This window comes from Oryzias melastigma, linkage group LG11, assembly GCF_002922805.2.
Source record: "Oryzias melastigma strain HK-1 linkage group LG11, ASM292280v2, whole genome shotgun sequence".
NCBI classification, from domain to species: Eukaryota; Metazoa; Chordata; class Actinopteri; order Beloniformes; family Adrianichthyidae; genus Oryzias; species Oryzias melastigma.
The window spans coordinates 5,850,788-5,874,690 of record NC_050522.1 but is presented as its reverse complement, the minus strand read 5'-3'; the positions used below and the strand labels follow the sequence as shown (position 1 = coordinate 5,874,690).

The window sequence follows — 23,903 nt, the reverse complement described above, 5'->3', positions numbered from 1 at the left end:
ACGACTTGAGAGTCAGAATGTGTTGATTCAGCTACTGCAGTAGGCAAACCTTACCAAACTGAGAGAGCCTCTGAATGATCTCATGGTCCAAGACATGGAGATGTGATTACTGATGCTTCTGTAGAGCTCTTCAAAATAACCTGAACTCCCAACATTATCAGTGTCTTCAGTGTATCGTACATGAGGTATACAGCCAATGTTTCCATGTAGCTATGAGGCTAAAAACTTTAGGTGGTAGCTCCTCCCACACACGTTTTTGGACAATTTCAAAGAGAGGTGTTTGACACCAATTTGACGGATGAATTGCATTGGTTTGAACGCAGCTTCAACCACCTTTACATGCAATAACCTCAACAAATGGAAGGAAATCCTACAACAAAATTCTTCAAAAATCTCACTAGAATTAAAAAAATTCCCTCCTAGCATCAAAATCCGTGCTCGTGTTTCACATACAAAATGCAGGAGTGGAAAAAGTTATTAAGGAATAGAAATCACAGCAGTGCAGGGATCTCAAGCAACAAGCCAGAGGATTCTGCTGTCCGGCCATAGACACCTGTGGATAAACGAATGGACCCAAAGCAGAGATTACTCGTTTCATCCTCCCGTTTGTGAGTTTGTGTTTTCATATTACAGAGTTTGAAGCTTGGGCCTCCTGGTAAAACATCCCTCCCCCTGCTACAGCCTCACCTGGTAAAAGAAGTATTGATCATCATATTGATTAAACCGCGGACACTCTATGGAGATGTGCCTCAGCGTAAAACATTGATCGGCAAGCTATTTAGGCTAAACCTGTGACCCGATATGTGTCTGCTGTCTGAGTCATGTGAGAATGAAAGATTTAAAACATTGTTGGAAAAGTTTTTCAAACGTCTTCATTGAATAAACATGCTAAAAAGTTACATTTTTAAAGTTTTGAAAATGTAGTTCAATAAATGTTTATCCTGTTCAGATTTGGGGATTTTGGCCCCCCTGTGTGACTGAGTTTGACACCCCTGGGTAGTGTAGGGGTAGGGGAAGAACTTGGATTCAGCCCACGAGTTTCATCATTTGTTCATTTTTAGTTTTCTTTCCGTATTTAAATGACTTGGAGGCCATTGGGGTACTGTGCCATGAATGCTTTCGGATAGCAGCATTTGAATATTTTGCAAACCTTATCAATATTTCATCACACCAGACCATCACAACTCAGCCAATTCAACTTCACAGAGTTGAAAACAAATCCAAAACATACACAGATTCAAAATACCAGTAAATATATGCAGACACTTATAAGTTTAAACAAAAACAAAAACAAAAAGTGTTCATTTTTATATGTGCAAATACAGTATTATGACTCTAGGTCAGGGGTGTCAAACTCAGTCACACAAAGTTCCAAACTCCAAAACACACCTTAGGTCGCGGGACGAACAGGATAAACATTTATTGAACACTAAAACTAAATATTTAACACTTTAAAACTTTTTAGCTTAATTATGAACTAGATATATAGCATTACCTGCGATAATGCTAGTGTGAATGCTGTAAGCTGAATTTGGCCGCTGAATATGCTAGTGATGACAGCTGAAGATGCGGAAATTGATAGCTAAAAAGGCTGAAGCTAAAAACCAGCTTAAATATTAGCTAAATTCCAAATTAGCCTAAAAAACGGAAAAAGCCTAAATTAGCCAAAACAGCTAGCTTAAAGCTGAAATATTAGCTAAACTCCAAAATGGCAACAACAACAAAAAAGCGTAATAAATGCCAAACAGTCTTAAAATTGGGTTAGCATGTAGCTGAAAAACAGCCTGAAAAATAAAAAAAAAACCCTTTCAGCCAAAACAGCTAGCATGTACATATTAGCCTAACTCCAAAACAGCCTAAAAACTTTTTAAAAAGCCAAAATTAGCCAAAATAGCTATCATGTTGCTGAAATATTAGCTAAACCACAAAATAGTCTAAAAAATAACTTAATACATGCCAAAATAGTAAAAAAAAAAGGCTAGAAGAATATTATTTTTTAAAACATTAAAACCATAACTTTCTAACATAATTATGAATAATAAAAGGGCAGGAATATTATTCAAGAATAAATTAACTTAAACCTTAAATAACCTTTAATATTTTACTCTTCATAAAAATATATTTTGTCAAAGTTCTACAAGTTAAAACATCGGGCAACGAATAACAATAAAATGATCTGGAGGGCCGAATAGAATTACCTGGAGGGCCTGATCCGGCCCCCGGGCCTTGACATTGACACATGAGCTCTAGGATGTATATTGCAAAGTCTGATGCTGTACAATCTTTCACATTAAATGAGGCACATGCTTAGAGTGATTATAAATAATCATGGTACCAAATTATTTGCATGTATTGTTGATTTTTGTTGTTGCCAAACCAAAACACAGAAACGTGTCCCCAACATAATAAAAATCTGAGGATTTGCAGCCCTCCACACTTCTCTCGGCTCGTTCAAAGTTCTAGTGTCACAGCCGTCACCTCCCATGTAATTTTGCCTGCCTTATTGAATAATCGACAGCTGGAGCGTGAGAATGTGTGTCAAGGACAAGTCAAATGAAAGAGCATCCATTATTTTCCTCTTTCCTCTTTTTTTTCTTCCAGCTTTTATTTGTCTCCACTCCTCTTTAGCCCCGTATTGATCGTCTTTGAAGAGTGCTTTGCCTCATTAATACGGGATAATAATTCAGCTTAATTACATTATTCATAATAGATAATAATTATCTCCATGGCTGCAATTTGCACTAATGATGCAATATCTGGTATGGAAGTTTTGCTATAATTAGTAATGTTTTGCATTCAAATATTAAACTAGTTTTCCACCGAATTAAAAGCGTAAAATCTCCCAAATACCGGAGACATCGTAGAAAATGTGACACGACTTGCCTTCACAGCGAGGGAAAGGATGATCCCAGTTGCGGGTTGTACCATGCTGACAGGTGAGGATGGAATATCCCATCAGCTGATACCCCGGCAGACACTCGAAGGAAATGGACTGGCCCACATTATATCCAGCACCGACCACCACTCCATAACGAAATGGCTCTGGGTCTGGGCATTCCTGCAGCTCGTATGCTGAGGGGGAAATAAAAGCAATTACATGATTTAATTAAATCAGCTTTAAATATGCCATTAAATCCCGCTACCTTAATTAAGTTCGGCTATAATGAGCTATACGGTGCTCTTGAGAGAGAGAAAAAAAGATGAGATGATGATCTGGGAAGCCCGATAAAACAAACACACAAACACAAAATCTGGGAATTTTGCATTGGCCCAATTAGGATGAGTTTCAATGGCAAAACGATAGTAGAGAAAATTCACGGAAATGAAAAATGCTGAAGCTCAGAGTTGCCGAGAAACTGAATGACTTAGAAGTCATTTACAGAGAAGAATGGACCAAAACTCTTCTAATATGTGCACAAAGCTGCTCATCAACAAGTAGAAACGCCTGACCACAAAGTACTAAGTCTTTCCACCAAGAGGGTTCAAATACTTTTTTCCCCTCAATGAAATGCAAATAAATGTATATAAACTCTTTAAAGAGAATTTTGTGATTTTATTTCTACAAATCAGCAAGATATCAAATACTTATGTCCTCCTGTACTGACAAGAAAAACAAAAACACATTTCTGGTTATGTTTAACATTTTCACATATTCAGTTAATTTAATAAAACATTATTAAAATTAAGAACTTTTACGTTAAAAACTAACTGAAAGTTGTTTTTTTAAATAAAATACGAGAGAGTAAAGAAATATTCATGCTTTGGTTTAATTTAATCAATCAAAATTGTATTTTTTTTAAGAGGGATTCACTCTATTTATTGCATTTTTGGATGATTCAGTCACAAGAGTTGGAAAATACGTTTTCTGCAGCACAAAACCAGAGCAGACGGGGAGCCTTGAAGATGAACATGGCTAAAGCCGTTGATTTCTATGGGTCACAGCGTCCTTTTATGAGCTGGTGCAGAGACGGACAATTTCCAAATACAATGCACCATTTATATGCAAATGCTCAAATTACACATAATTATGTAAACACTCTTTGCTACCTTTCAATTGGTGGCTTTGTTGAGTAACTAAACACAAACTTTGTGTCTTTTACAAATTTAGATGGGGGGCAGTTTATTTAAAGCGAAACCTTTCGATGACGCACGGTGCAGCAATCATGGAGATTTTCAACACCTTTGTTAAAAAGACATCAACAAATACATGCAATTACCTGGTTGCCTCATTAACACACACGATAAATTGGTGCTAAGGGTGCTTTCAAAATGTTAATGTTACAGCGTACACCAAGGAGCTGCTAATGGCACACAGGTTTACCCCAATACACAACAGTAAACACAGCACTACAACTGATCAGGCTTTTTATACAGAGCATCATTTCTTTAAAAACTAAATGAAATATGACATTTTTAGACATAAGTAAAGCTAACATTAACCAAGTAGTGTGAAATATGAGATTATAAACAGTTGAATCCATTGTTATTAACCCTGTAAGGCCCACCGGATCAAAGAATTTACAGAAAATGTTAAATATTTGACATTAAAGTGTGTTTTATACCTTTTGGTGAAATCCACCAAAAAAAACTTCTTAATAAGATCTAGATCAGGGATGGGCAAACTCTCTTACTCGTGGGCCACAGAGTAATTAAAATTTGACAGAAGGGCCGGACCCGGAGCAGATTTGTGGTGCGTTTTGGTAATTCACCTCGTAAAAGAAAGAAAGAAAAAACACGGGATCTGGACAAAAACATGTCTTCAATCTTGACTGAAAATGAGTTTAAAAACAGAACATTTTGGAGTTTTTAGTTCCAAACGGTGGTATTGGTTCTCATTTTAGTGTCATTTTCACCCATGGATTGATGTCCCACAGGGAAAAATGCTGCGTTCATGTGGTGTTGGAATAATTGGAAAAATGACTGACCAATTTGGAAATCACACATGATTTAAAAAAATAAAATAAAACAAATATTCAAACACCACACAAATACAAGAAAACTTAGGTAAATGTATTTGTATTGCATAATCTGTGGGGAAACACCTGAACTACAGGGAGAATAAAACATCAAGTGATAAAAATTATATAGATTATATAGATTATGGCCCCCAGGTCATAGTTTGCCCACCTCTGATATAGATATCATCTATTATGATATATGAAGTGATTTTTGTTCACACAAATATTAGTTTAAGATAAAAAATATTGACATGGGTGTTCAGGAAAAAAGCACCTTATTTACCCACTTTCCTCACATTTGACACACACATTTTTTAAATGGTGTAACTGTCTTGTAAATAAGTAATTATCAAAAACATTTTGAATTACTTCTATACAGCAAGTAGTCATTTAAAAAAATTAATAGCAATCGATAAGTTATTCTTACCATAAAGTTTTGAAAATTAGCTAATCCTTTTCCCGCCAAAAGTGTTTTTTAAGATTTCATGGAGGCAGCCATTTTGAAATGAGCAGGAAACTCCCTTCTGCTGCTCCTAGTGGAATGATGAGGAACTACAGGGCACGAAACATGACCCAAATTGTATCCAATATGTTTTTCAGGGAAGTTTGGATCATGCTAATTAGATAGGATACACAGAAATGTGTGTAACAAACACTATGCCAATAATTTAGCTTAAAAAAACAGTGCAGTGGGTGTTTGACATATTTGAAAAGAATTCAAAAGTTTGGCAGTCATTGTGGAGCCATGACAGTTGGGGAAAGCAATTTTCAGCAAAGATCTTTTTTTATTATTTTAGTAAAAGTGGCAAAGGCTTTTAGGAAACTATGTTGTTTCTTAGAAAAGCAGCATTTTACTTTGAAAATGGTTTTTAATTCTAGTCACTTCACTCCAAGGTCAGATCCTGAAAGGGCTCAAAGAAATGTCAGAAAAATGATTTTAAAAACCCACAAAGTTATCATCTACACGCATGAAATTTGCATGCCAAATGTTACAAGTATTGCTAGAACCCCAAAAACGGGTGAAAATACAGATTTTTAAAAAATAATTCATTAATCTCTACTATTGAAGCAGTAAGAGAAGGTGCATCTTCACAAAAGTAGGAACTTTAGAGAAAATAGAGGAGTTCAAAGTGGTCACGTTTGACCATAACCATGTTACATAAAAAACCTGCTGCCCAAAAGAAAAATAAAACAAAATATTGGAAAACTAAAAAATGAAAGGACTGAAGGAAGCTCAGATCAAAGCTTTACAGTCACCAAGTTTAAAGCCTGCCGGATTGAGTTGCTGTGGCCGGACCTTAAAAGGGCTCGAGCAGCACTGGCAGGATGAGTGGGCTAGAATCCACCCACGACTATGTTAGAAGTGGTTAACTTCTTACAGAAAAGGGATACTTTCAGGTATTCATGCTGAAGGGAATTCTATAGTAAGTGGAGTGTACACAGTTTTTCAAGGCCCGGCTTTTATTGACTATTGACGAATGAGGTTAGACTTACTTACATTTCATTATTTTTTCCCTGACACATAAACATCAGAAATACATTTTCACACCTTATTTGGTCAAAGAAAAACCAAACCGGATTTCTGGGTTCTTACCTTGGTATTCAAACCTGAAGCCGGGTTTATTCTGTGAATGGTCACTATGGAAGTATACTGTGGTCTCGTGGGAGGTGGTGAGGAGAGAAGAGATGACATCCTGGCCGCTGAATCGACCAATCACGAGGCTAGTATCCAGGGGCCCGTTACGTATTTCAAGAAAATCATGGTTAGCCTCGGTGGAGAAATTGAGGAACTGTATGTGGGCTCCTGGGAAAAAAAGATTGAATAAGAGTTTAAAGAAATTTTATGAATGAACACCTAAAAGTAAATGGAAACAACTGTAACTGCCTTGAAAATGTAGCTTTATTCTGAATTTTAAAAAGCCGATGTGACAGGCTGCAAGCGTCTTTAATGATGCTCACCATATCCAACTGGCAGGTAGATTCTCCAGGTGCAGTCACTGTTGCTAGGGTAGTTGCCAGGGAAACCAGGACTAAGAATCATTCCCTCCATCTCCTCGTGGATTCCCCCACATTCAGCTGGCAGATTCCAGAGAGGATGAATAGAAGAAAAAAAAGCTCTTATTAGCATTTGCAGACAAGAGATTGTCCAAAAGAAAAGGGAAAAAAAATACAAAGAAAGCTAGTTTTATTAACCATAGCACGAGAAATTAAAAAGTTTTATCATGTCACGATACACTGAATAGTACAAAATTATTTAATTTATGATTTTTTTTGCCAAAAATGGTAAATAATTGAAAATGATTGATAAAGCCTTTCATTATTTTTTTTCATAAATTAAATGAAATCTATTATACTTCTTAAAGACACTAAATAATAAATACATCATAGCTAAAACATAATTATATAATATGTTCTTATGATAGACCAGTGGCAGAACTAGACTTTAGAGGGGTGGCAAATCTGAATAATTTAATTTGATTTAATTTAATTTATAATTTATTATTCTTTGTCAATAATGATACTAATTTCGTACTCAAAAATTGGGGGAACAGTGTGGGGTCAAAGCCCCCCGGCACCTGTAGCTCCGCCCCTGTGTTAGACTAAACCAATGTGCAAGTTGGGGAGAAATGGAAACCAAGTGATCAGGAAGAAGGACATCAAAATGTCGCCAGCAAAAAGATGTGAGAGCTAACAGAAAAGAAACAAGCTGAATATCCTAAAAAGAGACAGACGTACTGAAAAAAGGGAAAAAAGAAAGTGGATAAAGAGGCAAATGGGAACAAAAAGAGAGATAATACACAATGTGAGAAAACCACCAGAGAGAAAAATCGTCACATCTTTCTTGAGAGAATAAGTGATAGACTAAATGTTATCCTGTAATAGGCAAAAAGCCTGCAGTTATCAGGAAATAACTGATGCCTGTGATCACAAAGAATCTCCCCACCATTTCCTCCAATCCCAGTCCGAGATGGAACTAATTAAACATTATTAGGCTGCTCTAATAAGTGCAACTCGTTTGTCAAAGCTTTTTTTTCTTTTTTTCTCCACGTGAAGGACCAGTTGACAAAAGGAGGGGGAAGCTAATGCAGTTTCTTTTGCATTAAAAGCACACATGCTTTTTATAATTATGGTTCGAAAGCTTTTACATTTTGAAAAAGGAGCAGGAAATAAAACTTGTTTCTTTTTCTTTTCAGAGAAAAGGTTAGTTTCAGCACACGCAATGGTAAAACAGGGAATTCATTTATCTGCAATGCAGACGTAGGGATCCATATAAGTGATTTAAATAGTAATAAAGAGTGTAAACACTTCGCAAATAAAAGGACGAGGAGGGTTTATGCAACAGAGTAGAAGAGGAGCAGTAAACAAATACAATAATTGAACAAATGTGTTTTACCAATGCAAAGAGGAGGAGGGTAGTTCCATCGCCTGACAGTTCCAGGCATGCAGGTGATGTGAGAGTTCCCCTGTAGGAAAGAAAACAGACTCTCAGGAAAACAAAACAAAAAAATAAAGCAGCAAACCGGAGGTTCTTTTCAAAGTTGAGATTTTATGAGATCATGAAATGTATGTAAAGCTAAAGGAGAAACGGGAGCAAAAGAGACATATTGACGAGATTGCGGTCAATAAAAACTCAGGACTATCACTGCAGAGTATCAGTTATAGTAGCAAGAATAATAAGGAAGAAACAAAAAAAAAAAATCACATATAAGTTGCACTTTTGGGGATTTTTTTTTCACAGAAAAATTAGTAAAATTTTGCAAAAATCACAAAAAATGTTTAAATCCTCATTGCCACGTCACTTTGGAACAATTCCACCAAGCCTGGTGTAAGACTGAGCCACGGTTCTTCTTTTGCCTTGTTGTTGGTAGCAAATACTGACACACGCATCTACAGTGCCCTCTAGTGGTCACTGCTGTTTATTTTTCAATTATCATATACAGTGTTCCCCGCGTATTCGCGGTTTCACATATTCACAATTTTTTTTGTTTTTAGTCATGTGACTGTTCTGGTTCGTCACGAAAACTCAACAACTGTATAAACTTTTGTGTCCCGACCCATCTGCCCCCACCCCCGACATCAGCTGACTCGGAAAAAATCCTGAAGATAATCGCGGAGGAGAATTATTATCCAGAACAGGTGTCTATTATTGATGAAACCGGCCTCTTCTGGAAGGAGATGATACGTTTCCCTTCATCCTGCTAAAGTCCAATAAGTTGGTAATTTTTATTTGAAATCTTGCAATACATAAAAAAAATGCAAAACTGACAATTTAGAAAAATGAAAAGATTTATTTTAATAAAGGATTTAAGCACAAGTCTGACTCACTGATTCTCAGGGTAACAGAAACCTGTTCTAAACCGCTATTATATCTCCTGGTTTATGTTTCTTTTTGGTTTGACTCGGCTCTGTCACAGGTTTCATCAGGATCAAGGTCTGACACGAGCTTTAGAAATGTTTCAAAATTAAAAAAAATAAAAATAAAACAAAAAAGCAATTTATTAATTTCTTTGCCCATCCACTTGAATGTATACCAGTGTTACCGATTAGAACCGCAAACAAGAAAGTCTTTGATTAAAGGGATTCAAAATCTAAGGTTCGGTTTAGGAATCGAGAAGGCACTAAAGGAATAATGACGCTGAAGCAGAGCAGAGGTTATCCGCCCACTGATATGTAAGTCAAATATCAGTATATGTGAAGAAAATATGACTTCCTAATTATTTCTGACAGTGTATTTAATAGTTTCTTTAGAGCAGCAGTAGCACTCTTCTTATCTTGTGCATGCACCGTAAAGCACATCCCATCAATGGTATCTCCGCCTAAGATGAGGGGTAACACACCAAGATATGCTGCAATGCCCCAGGAAAAAAAGAAGAAAAAAACAAAAAAACTAGACTTTAAACTCACGATCTATCATTTATTCATTTGCTGTTCATTTATTCATAATTAAATGTTAGAGATATGCCTGAATTTCAGTGGAAGATGGAAATGCGGTTTCACTAGAGGTTAGAATTTGCATGTAACGTTAACCACTGCAGTGAAAACGGCATTATACTTTGATGGAAACTCTGACAGTTGGATGTTTTTTAAATAAAGTTTTTCTGTAATTTTTGAAAGGTACATGACTGTAAAAAAGCCAGTATGTCATGAATGTTTAGCCATGAAGTAAGCTAAAGTGTCCATAAAGAAATACATGGACTTGAAAGAATGACTTGAAAAAAAAAAAAAAAAGAAAAAGCATTCCTATTAACTTTTAGAATCTTCTTTAGAATATATTTAATAGTAATTAAAAAATATTTTACATGTACTGCCTTTTCCACACTATAGGACACACAGTCAGTGAATTGTCTATTTTCTAACATATATTGTAAGGCGCACTGAACTGTAGTCTAAGTCACATTATGCGAGACAAAAGAGTTAGCGGAAAAGTCTCACTACAAGGCCACAGTAACATACTACACATTAGCCACGTTAGCATGTTCACAATAACTGTAGTTCCCAACCATGTTTGCAAAATGAAAAAAAAAATAACAGACTCATGATGCTAAAACAAACATCAAGTGGCTACGCTAGCTCCCAATCTTGCTAGCAACACATAAAAACCCAGTTCCACAGTACTACCAGTAAACCATCTAGCATACTTACAATAACACTAGTTTTTTTTTAAACTCGCAAAAAAAAAAATGAATGACAGCAAAATTTAATGTATATTTATGTGACTATGCTAACTACAAACCTTGTTAGTAACACGCAAAAAAACATAGTTCAACACTGTTACACATTAGCTGCGTTAGCGCATTAGCAAAACCATCCAACCTTTTTTACAACTTGTAAAAAACAGACAGATGCTGCTTAAACAAACATCAATGTGGCTACGCTAGCTCCCAATCTTGCTAGTAACACCTAAAAACACGCAGTCCTACAGTACTACCAGTAAACCATGCTAGCATACTCACAGGAACTCCCCAGTCTTTTTTGGAACTCTTAAAAAAAAAAAAAAAATGACACAGCAAAAAATCATGTATATTTATGTCACTCTACTAACTACAAACCTTGTTAGTAACACACAAAGAGAAACATAGTAGAACACTGTGACACATTAGCTTTGTTAGCGCATTGCAAAACCATCCAACCTTCTTTACAACTTGTAAAAAACAGACTGATACCACTAAAACAAACATCAATGTGGCTACGCTAGCTCCTAATCTTGCTAGTAACACCTAAAAACACACAGTCCTACAGTACTACCAGTAAACCATGCTAGCATGCTTACAATAACACTAGTCTTTTTTGAAACTCGTAGAAAAAAAATGACACAGCAAAAATTAATGTGTATTTCTGTGACTATGCTAACTACAAACCTTGTTAGTAACACACAAAAAAAAAAAAAAATTCGACACTGCTACACATTAGTGCAATGACAATAACACCCAACCCTGTTTACAACTCATAAAAAACAGATACCGCTAAAACAAATGTTATTGTGACCGCTCAAACTTCCAACCGTCTTATTGACACAACACAGTATCACACCGCTACACATTAGCTGTGTTTGTGTGTTCACAATATCACCCATTAAAACATTTTGACTAAGCACCGTGCTATTCTCAAAATTGGTTAGTAAGGACAACCAGAATGAATTCATATACATGGCGTTACAGATTATAAGGCAACTGTCAATGAAAAAAAAAAAAAAAGCTCTACAGGTGCGCCTTATGGTGTAGAAAAAACAGTAATAAACAGATATGACACATAAATGTTGATATGAAAACAGCTTAGAAAGAAATTAAGAAGTTCAATCAATGATAAAAATCAAACATAAATGTTTGTGTGGTGGCTTATCAACATGTTCTGGGTGGACCCTGCTTTCACCCAGCTGGGATAGGCTCCAGCAACCCCTATGACCCTAAGCAGGTTTTGAAGATGGGTAGAAACAAAAAAGTTTGGTTTGTGTAGGAGGGAAGTCAAGTGAAAGCCTCTTACATTAAAAAAGTGGATACACAACAAAAATGTTCAAAATTAAATCTTAAGAAACCACGAAACCTCGATCAATATTTGATGAACAGATGCAAAAGTGAAATAGAGCATTAAGTCAAAGTTTCTGCCAAAACAAAAAACTATATGGCCCTTATATAACATAAGTTCTAAGTAAAAATGTCCTTTATTCAGTTATTTCACTATATTTTGGCTATTATTTATTTATTTATTTAACCATTATTTAACCAGGAAAAAATCCCATTGAGATCCATTGATCTCTTTTTCAAGGGAGTCCTGGTCAAGAGGCAAGAAATACACACACCCAACAGGTCATATTAAAACACTCTAAAAATAAATGAATATGATGAAATAAACAGAATAAAACAGTAAATAATTAAAAACAATTACAGATTAGTGATTTTGTTTCCAGGTCCTTCATTATAACATTAAACTGAGGCAAAGTTATGAGTTTTGAAAGCTGTATTGTTTTTTGGAGAAAGTTCCAGTCTGTAGGTGCCCTGTACTGAAAAGCCATCTTTCCTTTTTCTGTCCGAACACTCGGGACAGACAGCAAGTACACGCTCCGAGACCGGAGAGCATAAGGTCCATCTAATCTGCGCTGCAGAGCCACACTCAAATATGACGGAAGAAGTCCGAGGAGTCCCTTGTATATAAATTTGTGCCAGTGTGTAGTCCTACGAACAGCTAAAGCAGGCCAACCAACACGAGAATACAATTCACAGTGATGAGTTCGAGCACCACAATTTGTTATAAAACGTAAAGAGGCATGAAAGACCGAATCCAATGAGCGCAAAGCCTTAGCTGGGGCATGTGTGTATAAAACATCTCCATAATCTAAAACAGGAAGAAATGTTGCTGCAACAAGTCTTTTTCTCGCATGAAAAGAAAAACAGAGCTTGTTTCTGAAGTAGAAACCCAGTTTTAGGCGCAGCTTTTTCACAAGAGAGTCGACATGCGGCTTAAAAGACAATGAATCATCAAGTACAATTCCCAAATATTTAAAGGTATTTACAACTTCAATAACTGAGCCATCTGGAGCAAATATAGGGGAGATGTCTGTCTGTTTGTCTTTTTGGTTGGAAAATAACATGACTTTAGTTTTATTTGTGTTTAAAGACAGACTCAATTCAGAGAGATTGTGACAAACAGCTGTAAATGCTAACTGTAATTTTGTTATGGCTTCAGTGAGTGATGCTGCAAAGGAATATAAAATCATGTCATCATCATAGAAGTGATAACTTGCATCACTTACATTTTGTCCTATGTTATTAATATATATTTGTTTATTATTGAACAAACTTATGAATTCTGGTCCGCTTTGTAGCTGTCCTATTTTTTATCTTGTTTGTTCTCTTGAACTAAAGAACAATATGATCAATAGAATATCCTACTGTTTACAAAAGTTTATATTTTATTTATGATCTATAAACATTAGTATTCATTAACTATTGCAATACTACTGTCAAGACCAGTGCCACATCTTTACAATATAATGTTAAACCCTTATTTATTAAAATTATTTAAGAATACATGCATTTAATTTACTAAGTAAATACAATAGACGATTGTTTATTTCTCAATAGGGACATTTTAATAATAAGGGATGCTATTAACAAAATGAATCAATAATTTTCCCAGTTTAAGAAGTTGACAAATGAAAGGCCAAAGCAGAAAATAAAAAAGCCTCACAGGTAACGCATAATCTCTGTACACGTACAGAGTCTGAATTAAAGGCAACTTCTTGACTTGTGGGATGTTTCCCCACTCCTTTGAAGACCTTTAACTGACTAGTAGAATGTTTCAGGCATGTGAGATGTTAAAGCTCTAAGTGAGGTCCACCAGTCCCCCGGGTCAATACCCACTCTACCTGTTTGGATCGCAGAACAAACGCTTTACTAATCAGTAAGAAGAAGCTTGATAGTTCATTAAGCTGTTTCATCGCTATGATTAAAAACAAATTAAAACACACACTGCCATGTTTTTTCATTCATCTATTTTAACCACAAAGGCACACTTTGCTAAACCTTTTTTAATTTTATTAAATTAGAAGTTTGTTCTTCCAAATTACTCAGTATAAAACGTCCAGATCACTTTCCCTGTCAAAGGGATTTACAGGTTTCTGCAAAACTGAAATTTAACTAACAACCTGAAGCTAATTTGAAAATGTTTCTTGATCAAAATGCAAACTTAGCTGCAAAAAAGAAAGATAAATTAAAGTAGTTCTAATTAGGAATAGCACCGATATTCGGTTCCAAGTCGGAACCCTTATAACTTTCGCGGTTCTACCAGAACCGAAAGAAGTTCCTCATTTTGGTGCTCAGTTTCACTGAAGGTCTATTTACTTTAGGACATGTCAATCACTTCTACTCTGTTCAGTACTTTAAAGTTCTAGCCAATCCTTTTGCCATCCCTGTGATAGTGGGTGGACTCATATCAGACCGGTGCTGGGGCAGGGACGCTGGTGCCCACGGTTCCAAAATGCAAAGCGCTGGAAGGTCTGGCTGCATTTCATAGCAAAAACAGAGAATTCAGCGATGTCCAAGTGCAGTAAAATTATCTTGTGCTGCAAAGGTAACACCTCAAATGTTAGCAAGCCCTTGACAACGCATTGTATTAAATGCCAAAAATTGTATGGTCTCTTACTGCCTGGTCTTTCCTGTTTCCTCCTGATTGTAATAAGTGACTTGAAATATGCATGCCTAAACAAAACCTGTCCATGTAGAAGATACAGTATTCCCCAAATTATCCACGGGGGTAAGGGAGCAGAGACACCCGTGAATCCCCTGAATCCACAAATACTCTGAATCTGTAAATACCCTGATTCCGTGAATACACTAAATCCGCAAATACCTTGAACCCATGAATACCAAGAATCTGCGAATACCCTAAATCCACGAATACCCGCGAATAATCCAAATCCTCAAATCCCCTGAATCCTCAAATACCCTGAATCCGTAAATACCCTGAATCTGCGAATACCCTGAATCCGTAAATACCCTGAATCCGTAAATACCCTGAATCTGCGAATACCCTGTATCCACGAATACCCAAAATTTGCAAATATCCACAATCCGCGAATACTCTAAATCCGCAAATACAGAGAACTGCCCCCACCCCTATTCCCACCCTCCCGGTTGAAAAATGTCTGTTACTGTCATCAAAAATATTCTGATCATCTTTGTAAAACATTTATTAAAGAACATTGAAGTATTGCTTAACATTGAGGGTTTTTTTTTTAATTCAGAACAGTAGACTGCATACTTTACATGAGGACTGTCAGTCTGTCTCTGTTTCTTGAAAAAGCGCGTGCTTCCTCCCTCATCAGTTAAGTGCGAGAGGATATCTATCCAAAAAAATCCCCTGCTCTGAGTCAGCTGATGCCATTTCTCCATGCAGGCTCGCTGTGAGTGTGTGTGCACAGTAGACAACACCCCTTTGGCACCGAATAGAATAAAACTCAATCAGTGCCCAACCCTACTTCTAATTGGGACGGATGTCAAGAGGTTGTGAGTGTTAGACTCTTTGACAAAGTTACCTGAAGGGTATATCCTGGTTCGCAATGGAAGGACACCACATTATTCATCTGAAGACGGTCACCGATCTTAATGCCGTTCATTGGAACTACAGGCTCCGGACAGTTTGTCAGAGAAACAGCTGAGGGGAGAAAAAACCCAAAGAAAGCAGAGAAATTTTATAAGAAATGGTCAATACAGAAATTGCATGGTGAGAAACACAAGCAAGTTTAAGTTATTAAAAGTACTACGAGTCATTTTTCCACTGACTTTTGTATTCCAGCCTGAATCCGGCTGCAGACACGCTGATATCAGAGAAGAAGTGGAGGTAGAGCTCGTTGGAGGTGCTGTTGAGAAGAGCTGGAACTGTGGTGCCTGAGGAAGAGGAGCAGTAAAGAAGTTCAACAACAAACATCAGCTGCATGTGTCAAAGGCAAATAACTAACAAACAATACAGTGTAAAGTCCAATAACTTTACATTTTGCTTCAAACTTAGATGCACTTCTTTCAAAGAAGTTTTAAAACAACACTTATTCTGCCATCTGGGGTCTTTCGAGCATCCATTTTCAGAGGTAGATCCCAAAAAAGACTTATTTTAGACCACTTATTTTTACTTTTAGGTTATGCAATAGCTTATTTTGGATTTTCTTTCTTTGTCTAAGTTGTCAGAAGAGTTTTTTTGGGTTCCAACCTATATTTTTCTTTGAAGAGACGGACTGCTGTGCCAAGTCCTGCCCAATACACGAAAAGAGTGTGAGCAGAAATAACTCTACCGAATACAGGACCTTAAACCACTCTTTCATCTGAGACACATCCATTTATGAATAATCATCTTGGAGAATATATTTTCTTCTAAAGAAAAATAGAATACTAGTAATACTGCAACATGCTGTTTTGGTGTTTGCAGGTGGGTGTTGAATGCTACAATGCATTGATTTGGTCCAAAAGTGAACTAAATGATATATATTTACTCTTGCATCCTTTGAATCAAAGGAATAACAAACTCTAAAACTCTGAAGTGACCAAACTAAAAAGAGTTCGGTTAGTTTTTGGCTTGATAGATATTTTGTCTTTACAAAACAGATAAATATACGTTTTTTATTAGTATTACTAGAATTTTTTTTAGGGATTTCCCGATCCTCTCATGTGATTGGAAATCTGGCCCGATTACATAATTTCAGACTCAATCAGAATCCGATTTTGCATCCCGATTTATTTCATTCTCATTATTACAATCAGCGTTAAATATCTTAGGGATATTATGACAGAAAATTGTCATAATATCTACTGGAAAATTGTTTATCATAAACGGATCACAATGTTTTATTCCCATAAAGTGCAGCAGAATAGTTACTAATTGGTAACCTTAAATTTTCACAAATTTGGACTTCTGGGTTCAATTAGGCTTTAAATAAACGTTTTAAACCGACAGCAAGTGTCTCTGTTGGTTCGTCTTATCTCAAACAATGACCTACACAGATGTTTCAAAGGACAAAAGATCAGGTTTTTGAGTAGCCTGCTCATCATCAACAATAATTTCGGAAAAAAGTCATTTTTAATAACTTTTATTGGAGATAGGAATCACATTTATCATTATTATTATTATTACAATTTTTTTGTAGTAAGTAGTTAACCTTTTTTTTTTATTTATAATTGATAGTTGCACTGTTTTTACTTGATTGCTACTTTACAGACTTGTTCAAGTGTAAAGTGATGAAAGACATTGAAAAAAATAAAGGGTAAGGCAGGGTATTTATAATAATTTCCAGAAATGATTCGACTCACAAGAGCATGGATCAATTCAATCCAATTTTTATTTTTTTTTTAGTCTTTTCAAACCTCGCGATTTGATTGCATTTTGAGTTTACACAGTTTACACATTTAGACACATTTGTTTAGAAATACATAAATAATCTACTATATGTTTTGAATACATTTGAATACATTTATATTAATCTGATCCAGTTCACAGATTCTAACATTTATTAGTGAAATAATTATATTGTTAGTGTCAAAGAGTGTTACATAGTTTCTCAAAAGGAGAAGTTCTAACTGAAATGTTCAGATAATTTACATTGTAAACATTGTTCTGCCTCTCCTGGAGGGTGTTTTGTGCTGTAGCAGTACACTTTGTTTCAAGGAGAATAAGCAAAAATGAGCAAACTGTGATTTAGACCACAAATAGTTACTTTAAAAAATCTTTCATTAATAGTTTGTAAAATTCATGCCTGTGACTTTATAAAGATGTTCATTTAGTCAGAAATGTATGAGCGTTAGCATTAGCCGTCCTATAGGAAATTCCACTAAACGTTAGCAACAAACCAGCTCAAATCGGTTAATCGATTTTATCAACCCAGCTCTAACAAATGGGAAAACCTTAATCTGTTTATTTAGCATTTGTTTGTTTTGTTAATGTGTTACAAATGTATTGGATCAGATTTGGTATTGGCAAGTTCTCAAACTCAAATGAATCAGATTGGGCCCAAAAAATCTGACCAGAATTTCTCTAATATCCCTAATGTAGCTTCTGTTGCATTAAAACTGTTTGAGTAGCTTGTTATCTCCTGCAATTTTTCTTTTTTTTTCTAAATTTCTAAATGAGCCTTCACTCAAACCGTACCTGAGAAGCTGCCGAGCAAAGTGTCCGTGTTATCGCCTCCGTCAAAAACCTCCAGCGAGTCCCAGTTCTGCTCTGTGACGAAGCTGATTACCTGGATCTGAAACAGACACGTGCGAGACAGGTGGAAAAGAAACGCAATTAGTTAGGTAATGACAGAATAATTACAAACTGAAATATGATGCAACGTATCAGAACCTGCAGAAATGTGCAAAAAAAAAAAAATAAAGAATCTAATCTAAGGTTGTCTACTCCTTAGACTGTACTTGCCTGTTACATCTATCAGCTTAATGTTGTTTTTTTTACTTTCATAAATAAAAGCTTAAAAAATCAGGACATTAAACTTTTAAAAACCTCATTTGCCTTTTGAATTTCTGTGAAAAATATTTTCTTCTGAATATAGCAGACAAATAAAAGCGGTTATGTGTGTCAATGTCTACATAATTGCCCTGAGATTCAGTCTAACTGTCATTCTTGTAAGCAGCATTTTTTTGTTTCTCATTCTCAAAGCCTCCCTTCACTTTCTCTTTCACGTCCATTTCTCTGCTTCCTCCCGCGACGGTTATAGATTGGATATGTGCCAATTAAAAGGGCTGCATGGGCTCTGGCGCGGCGAGCTCCTGGAGAGAAGCGGCACATCACAGATTGATCTTTCATTAGGGGGGCCACGGCAAATGTGCCAACAAGGCACCTCGCTCCTTTAAGTTCTCTTCTGGATCGTGACACTCCAATCTAATGCATTTCTGGAAGCTGGGAGAGGAAAGCAACAGTGACACCGCAAACGTGAGATGAGGACCTTGAGGGGATTGTGGGGATTTCAAACCGGTGGTAGACGGACCATACGTATTCCCGTTTTATTCTCTTAAAGGTTGTAGATACAGTCGGCTCTGTGGTGCTGCTTTTGTGTCCATTTGGCCTGAGAGCTAAAGCAGTGTTGGTGTATGGAGCAGCATAGCAAACAGGCCAGTGTGCCATCTCGGGTATTTGACCTGCAAGGACAGTCAGCTGAGGAGGCGGGCTAATAGTTGAGGGACGGCTCGGAGGTTATTAAATGCAGAGGCTGAAACAGTGGCCGGAAAACTCTCAGCCGGCACATCTACAGGGACCCGGCCCAGGTTTTACGTGGATCCGTCACACAAACGCTACAAAACTAATCATATGCAAACTAAGTTCAGTTAAAAAAAAAAGGATAAAGAAACAGTTTTATAAAAAGCTTTTAGATGCTTATTTTTAAATTTTATGCTAATTGGAGGTCAGTCATACGTTTAATGAGAAGTAGAACAAACAACACCAGACAGAGACATTTGAATTCATTGTGGTTTAAAAAGATATCCCTCCTCTGGGCTCATATAAACAGTACAGCTTTAGAAAACTGCAGATTGCACAGACTGGATCGGAGCCAGAATTTTAACAAGACTACCCCCCAGCCCCCAGCCCCCACAAACCTGGATTCCTGAGCCTTCAGGAACGGTAATCTTCCAAACACAGTTGAGACTGTTGAGGTATGGTTCGGGGAAACCAGGAGACAGGATGGTGCCAGTTCTTTGGGTCAGATTACCACCACATGGAACTGTTCGATAACAGAGAGTTCACTTAGTTACAATGAAGCCATTTTGTAATAAAGCCAGACTGAATGAAATCCAAAGCCTAAAAACAATTGCTTTGAAAAAAAAAACAATTAAGTAATAAATAATGCAGGCTTTTATATGGCAAGCGGAATATTTCAAATAGAATTCAACTTCAAGAACTTAACTATACAGTAAGCATCATTTTTTGGCTTTACTTGCTTAATCTACCAACAGCTGCTTTGTTTTTACATAAAGAGTGAAGGCCACGCCTCTTTGTAAATACTGCATGTGTTTATATTTCCATGTATGTGTAAGTGAGTCCCTTTGTGTCGGTGTGCGCCCCAGAGCACAGCTCGCCACCTGTGTGCCACATGGCTGGATCTCATTGCATTGCTGCGGGCTACGGCTGGCAGCCTGCATCTGTGTCAAGACACGAGTTTGAGACTCTGGGGCAAAACGTGTGAGCCTGGCAGGGATGCAGAAAGAATGGAAAAGGAGAAGAAAGCCAGCAACATCAGATGCCTTGAAGCATGAGCATGATTACTTTATTTTTGGCACTCAAAAGCTTTAATTTTTCTTTTTCTTTTTTCAAAATAAATGACAGTGCGCCTTATAGGCTGAAGTGTCTAATATTGTAAAATGCTAATGCTGCTAATTTGTAGCAGTGTCAGATTGTTTTTTTGCGGGGGGTGGGGGGGGGTGTTAGTGTAGTTACAGTAATGTTTGGTTTAGCCGTATCAGTATGTTTTTTTTTTACATTTTGCAAACAGGGTTTGAGGTTGTCGAGATTATGCTAACAAGGCTAGTTGTAGCAGTGTCAAACGCTAATGTGGCTAACATGTAGCAGAGCTGGACTATGTTTTAATTTTACATGTTACTTACAAGGTTTGGAATTAGCATAGTCACAGTAACAGTTGGTTGAGCTGTATCTGTCTGCCTTTTAATGTCTTGTACAAAAGGTTACTTGTTATTGTAAACAAACTAGCGCAGCTAATGTGTAGCAGAATCAGGCGGTTATTTTTATTTATGTTATTTTACAGGATATCAACAAGGTTGGAAGTCAGTGTCAGTCATAGTAACATTTGTTTTCGCTGTATCAGCCTGTTCTTTTACGTGTTGCAAACATGGTTGGGTGTTATTTTAAATATGCTAATGTGGCTAAGCTAATATGGCTACCATTTAGCAGAGTCGGACTGTGTTTTAATTTACGCCTTTTTGTAACAAGGTTGGAAATTAGCATAGTCACAGTAATATTTGGCTTATGACTCCTGGCTTACAGGAGTATCTGCTGTGAATACACTAATGTGACTATGTTAATGTGGCTAACACGTAGGAGTGCTTGTCTGTGTTTTAATTTACACTATTTCTTACAAGGTAGGTAATTAGCATAGTCACAGTAACGTTTGTTTTAGGAGTATCAGTCTGTTTTTTATGTGTTGCAAACACGATTAGATGTTATTGTAAATGCGCAACTAACATATAGCTTTATCGGACTGCTTTTTTTTGTTTCTTTGTTTTACATTTTGCTAACAAGGTTGGGAATTAGCATAGTCACAGTAGCATTTGGCTTAACAATATCAATTTATTTTTATACATGTTGCAACATGTTAGGTATTATTGAAAGTAAGCTTACGTGGCTTATTTGTAGTGGTGTCGAACAGTTTTTATTTATTTATTTTAAGAAGTTACTAACAAGTTTGGAAATTAGCGTAGTCACAGTAACATTTGGTTTAGCGGTATCAGTCTGTTTTATTTTGTAGGTGTTGCAAACATGGTTGTGGCTATGCTAATGAGGTTAGCTTTTAGCAGTGTTGGACTGTATTTTAATTTACATCTTACTAACAAAGTTGGGAGTTAGCGTAGTCACAGTAATGTTTGGTTTAGTAGTATCAGTTTGGTTTTTTTATGTATTGCAAACCAGATTGGGTCTTATTGTGAACATGCTAATGTGGCTAACATGTAGCGGTAACAGACTATGTTGTTGGGAGTTAGCGTATAACATTAACAATGATTTCGCTGCATCGTTCTTTATTTACATGTGGCAAACAAGTGTAGGAGTTACAGGTATTGTGAATACTCTGACGCAGCTAACGTGTAGCGTATTACAAATAGGTTCTACGGCAGCTGTTTTTCCCATTACATTCTAGTATTAATAACCTACCAATGCAGCTGGGTATGGAGGTGTTCCACTGAGCCAGAGCGTTGGGAACAGTCAAACATTCAATGACACTCGACCCCTCCAGCAGATAACCAGGGTTGCATTCAAAGCGCACCACCGCACCAACTGAGAAGTTGTTGCCCATCCGTCGACCATTTCGGGGCTCGGGGACGGAGCTGCACTGAGTGGCACTGGTCCGAGGAACAGCTGTGGACAGGAAAACAAACCAAAAAAAGGCATGCTCATTGCTTTTGTCTTTTTCTGCACTTTCAGCGAAAGCTCAGACTGCTGTGCCTCTCCGAGATGAAAAAAGTTGCTTACACTTTTTTCTGGGGCATGACCTGCAACAAACTTGAGGCAAACTGCTTAAATAGAGAACATCCAAAATAAATAATAAAAGGAAAGCGTATGTGTGTGTTACACACTCACCCTGGTAGACTAGATGGAATCCTCGAGAGCTGGATTGGCCTTTGGAGGTAAAGCGAATCAGGATTTGGTTGGAGGTCGCCAAGGGCAACGATTCCCCTGAGATAGAAAATGGTTAAAATTACAGCCTTTGACTTTCCTTTTTCTTTTACCTGTTCTTTTGCAAAAAGTCTACCTCAAATATCTAGATATTGTAGTTTCTTGAAACATTCTAAGTTTAAGGTACCTCATCAATGTTCTCAATCTCACAAAAATAATATTTTTAAATTAAAAAGTTGAAGGAAAAGGCGATGCGACCTTGTCTCAAGCATGAACAGAAATGTTGATGTTTCTGACATGTAATGGATTCTAGTAAAGAGCAGGAACCTGCTTTGAATACAATTTTCCACCTATATAAAAGTCTGATTTTACAGGAATTTGCTGTTTTTTCCATGACATTGTTTACTATAACCTAAATATTTAAGTACTGACTTTATTATATATTATTTATTTTGGCTAGGTGTTATTAAACTGAGCCAGGAAAGGACATTTCCACAGATCGTCTGGTAAAAAATTCAGCGGGTAAGTCAAGTCGTTCACTTGGTTATTGAATATACCAAGTGTTCATCAACTGTTAAGACATTTTCACGCAGTTTGCAGGGAACAAAACTGATCACACATTTACTACCCAAAAAAACAAAAAAAAAAGATCCACACAAACATAGCTGGATTATAGGAGGCAGGATGTAAATCTCAGGGGGCGGGTCTGGAGCAACCACCTGTCAGTCTAACAGACGACTGGACTGTGGTTTTATTCCTGGCCTTCGCAGCCTACTAGACACTGTGTCCTTGAGCAAGACACCAAACCCCAAGATTGATAAACAGCAAGGGCAAAAACATGTTTTACACTCCCTTTTGATCAAAAATGACCATTGGCAGAGCCCCAAAGTAAACACTTGTTATAACCAAATCCAACAACATTCCTATTTGTGCTACTGTTTTTGTGTGATGATTTTTCATTGTGTGAATGCTTACTAAGCATTCACACAATAGTGAGTAGATTAGAAACAAGCCTTTAAATTTATGCATGGGCTATGTTTAAATATTTTACAATAATGTTAAATAAATTGGGAGTTTACCTAATATTTTACCAACATGCTAACATTTTTGGCTAATTTGCTATCCATTGCGGTTCTTTAGGTTAATTTAGAATTTAGCTTCTATTTTAGCAACATGCTAACATTTTTGACTAATTTAGTTTACAGAGAAATTTTGGGCTATTGTGGAGTTTACCTAGTATTTAAGCAACAAACTTTTATGGCTAATTTGGCATCAACTAAGATTTTTTGGGCTAATTCTGATTTTAGCTTCTATTTAAGCAACACAATAAATATTTTTGGAAAGTTGGCATGTATTAGGGATTTTTAAGCAATTTTACTTCATTTTTTTTCAGAATTTAGATCAACTTCATCGCTCTTTCAAATTTCTTAATAAAATTTCCAGTCTATTAGCAAATGTAATATTCTGTATGTTGCAAATCCCTTCAGCAATTAAAGTCTTTTGTGTCACAATTTTCAGCAAAAAGCTTCAGCATCTTCAGCGACTACTTTCAGCAAGAAGCATTCACACTAGCATTATCACAGGTAATGCAACTTTTCTAGTTTTAAGCCGATATTTAACTGCCTGATA

General features: G+C 36.6%; 1 protein-coding gene across 1 annotated transcript in view; it reads right to left on the bottom strand.

Annotated features, from left to right (window-relative positions):
- Positions 1-23,903, bottom strand: part of csmd2 (CUB and Sushi multiple domains 2) — a gene marked incomplete in the record, with an annotated part of 326,634 nt that overhangs the window by 59,780 nt on the left and 242,951 nt on the right. Inside the window, 10 exon segments of the mRNA XM_024297994.2 lie at positions 2,884-3,072; positions 6,553-6,762; positions 6,918-7,034; positions 8,353-8,422; positions 15,490-15,608; positions 15,737-15,841; positions 18,087-18,183; positions 19,529-19,653; positions 21,813-22,016; positions 22,239-22,334. Coding sequence (XP_024153762.1) covers positions 2,884-3,072; positions 6,553-6,762; positions 6,918-7,034; positions 8,353-8,422; positions 15,490-15,608; positions 15,737-15,841; positions 18,087-18,183; positions 19,529-19,653; positions 21,813-22,016; positions 22,239-22,334 — 1,332 coding nt within the window.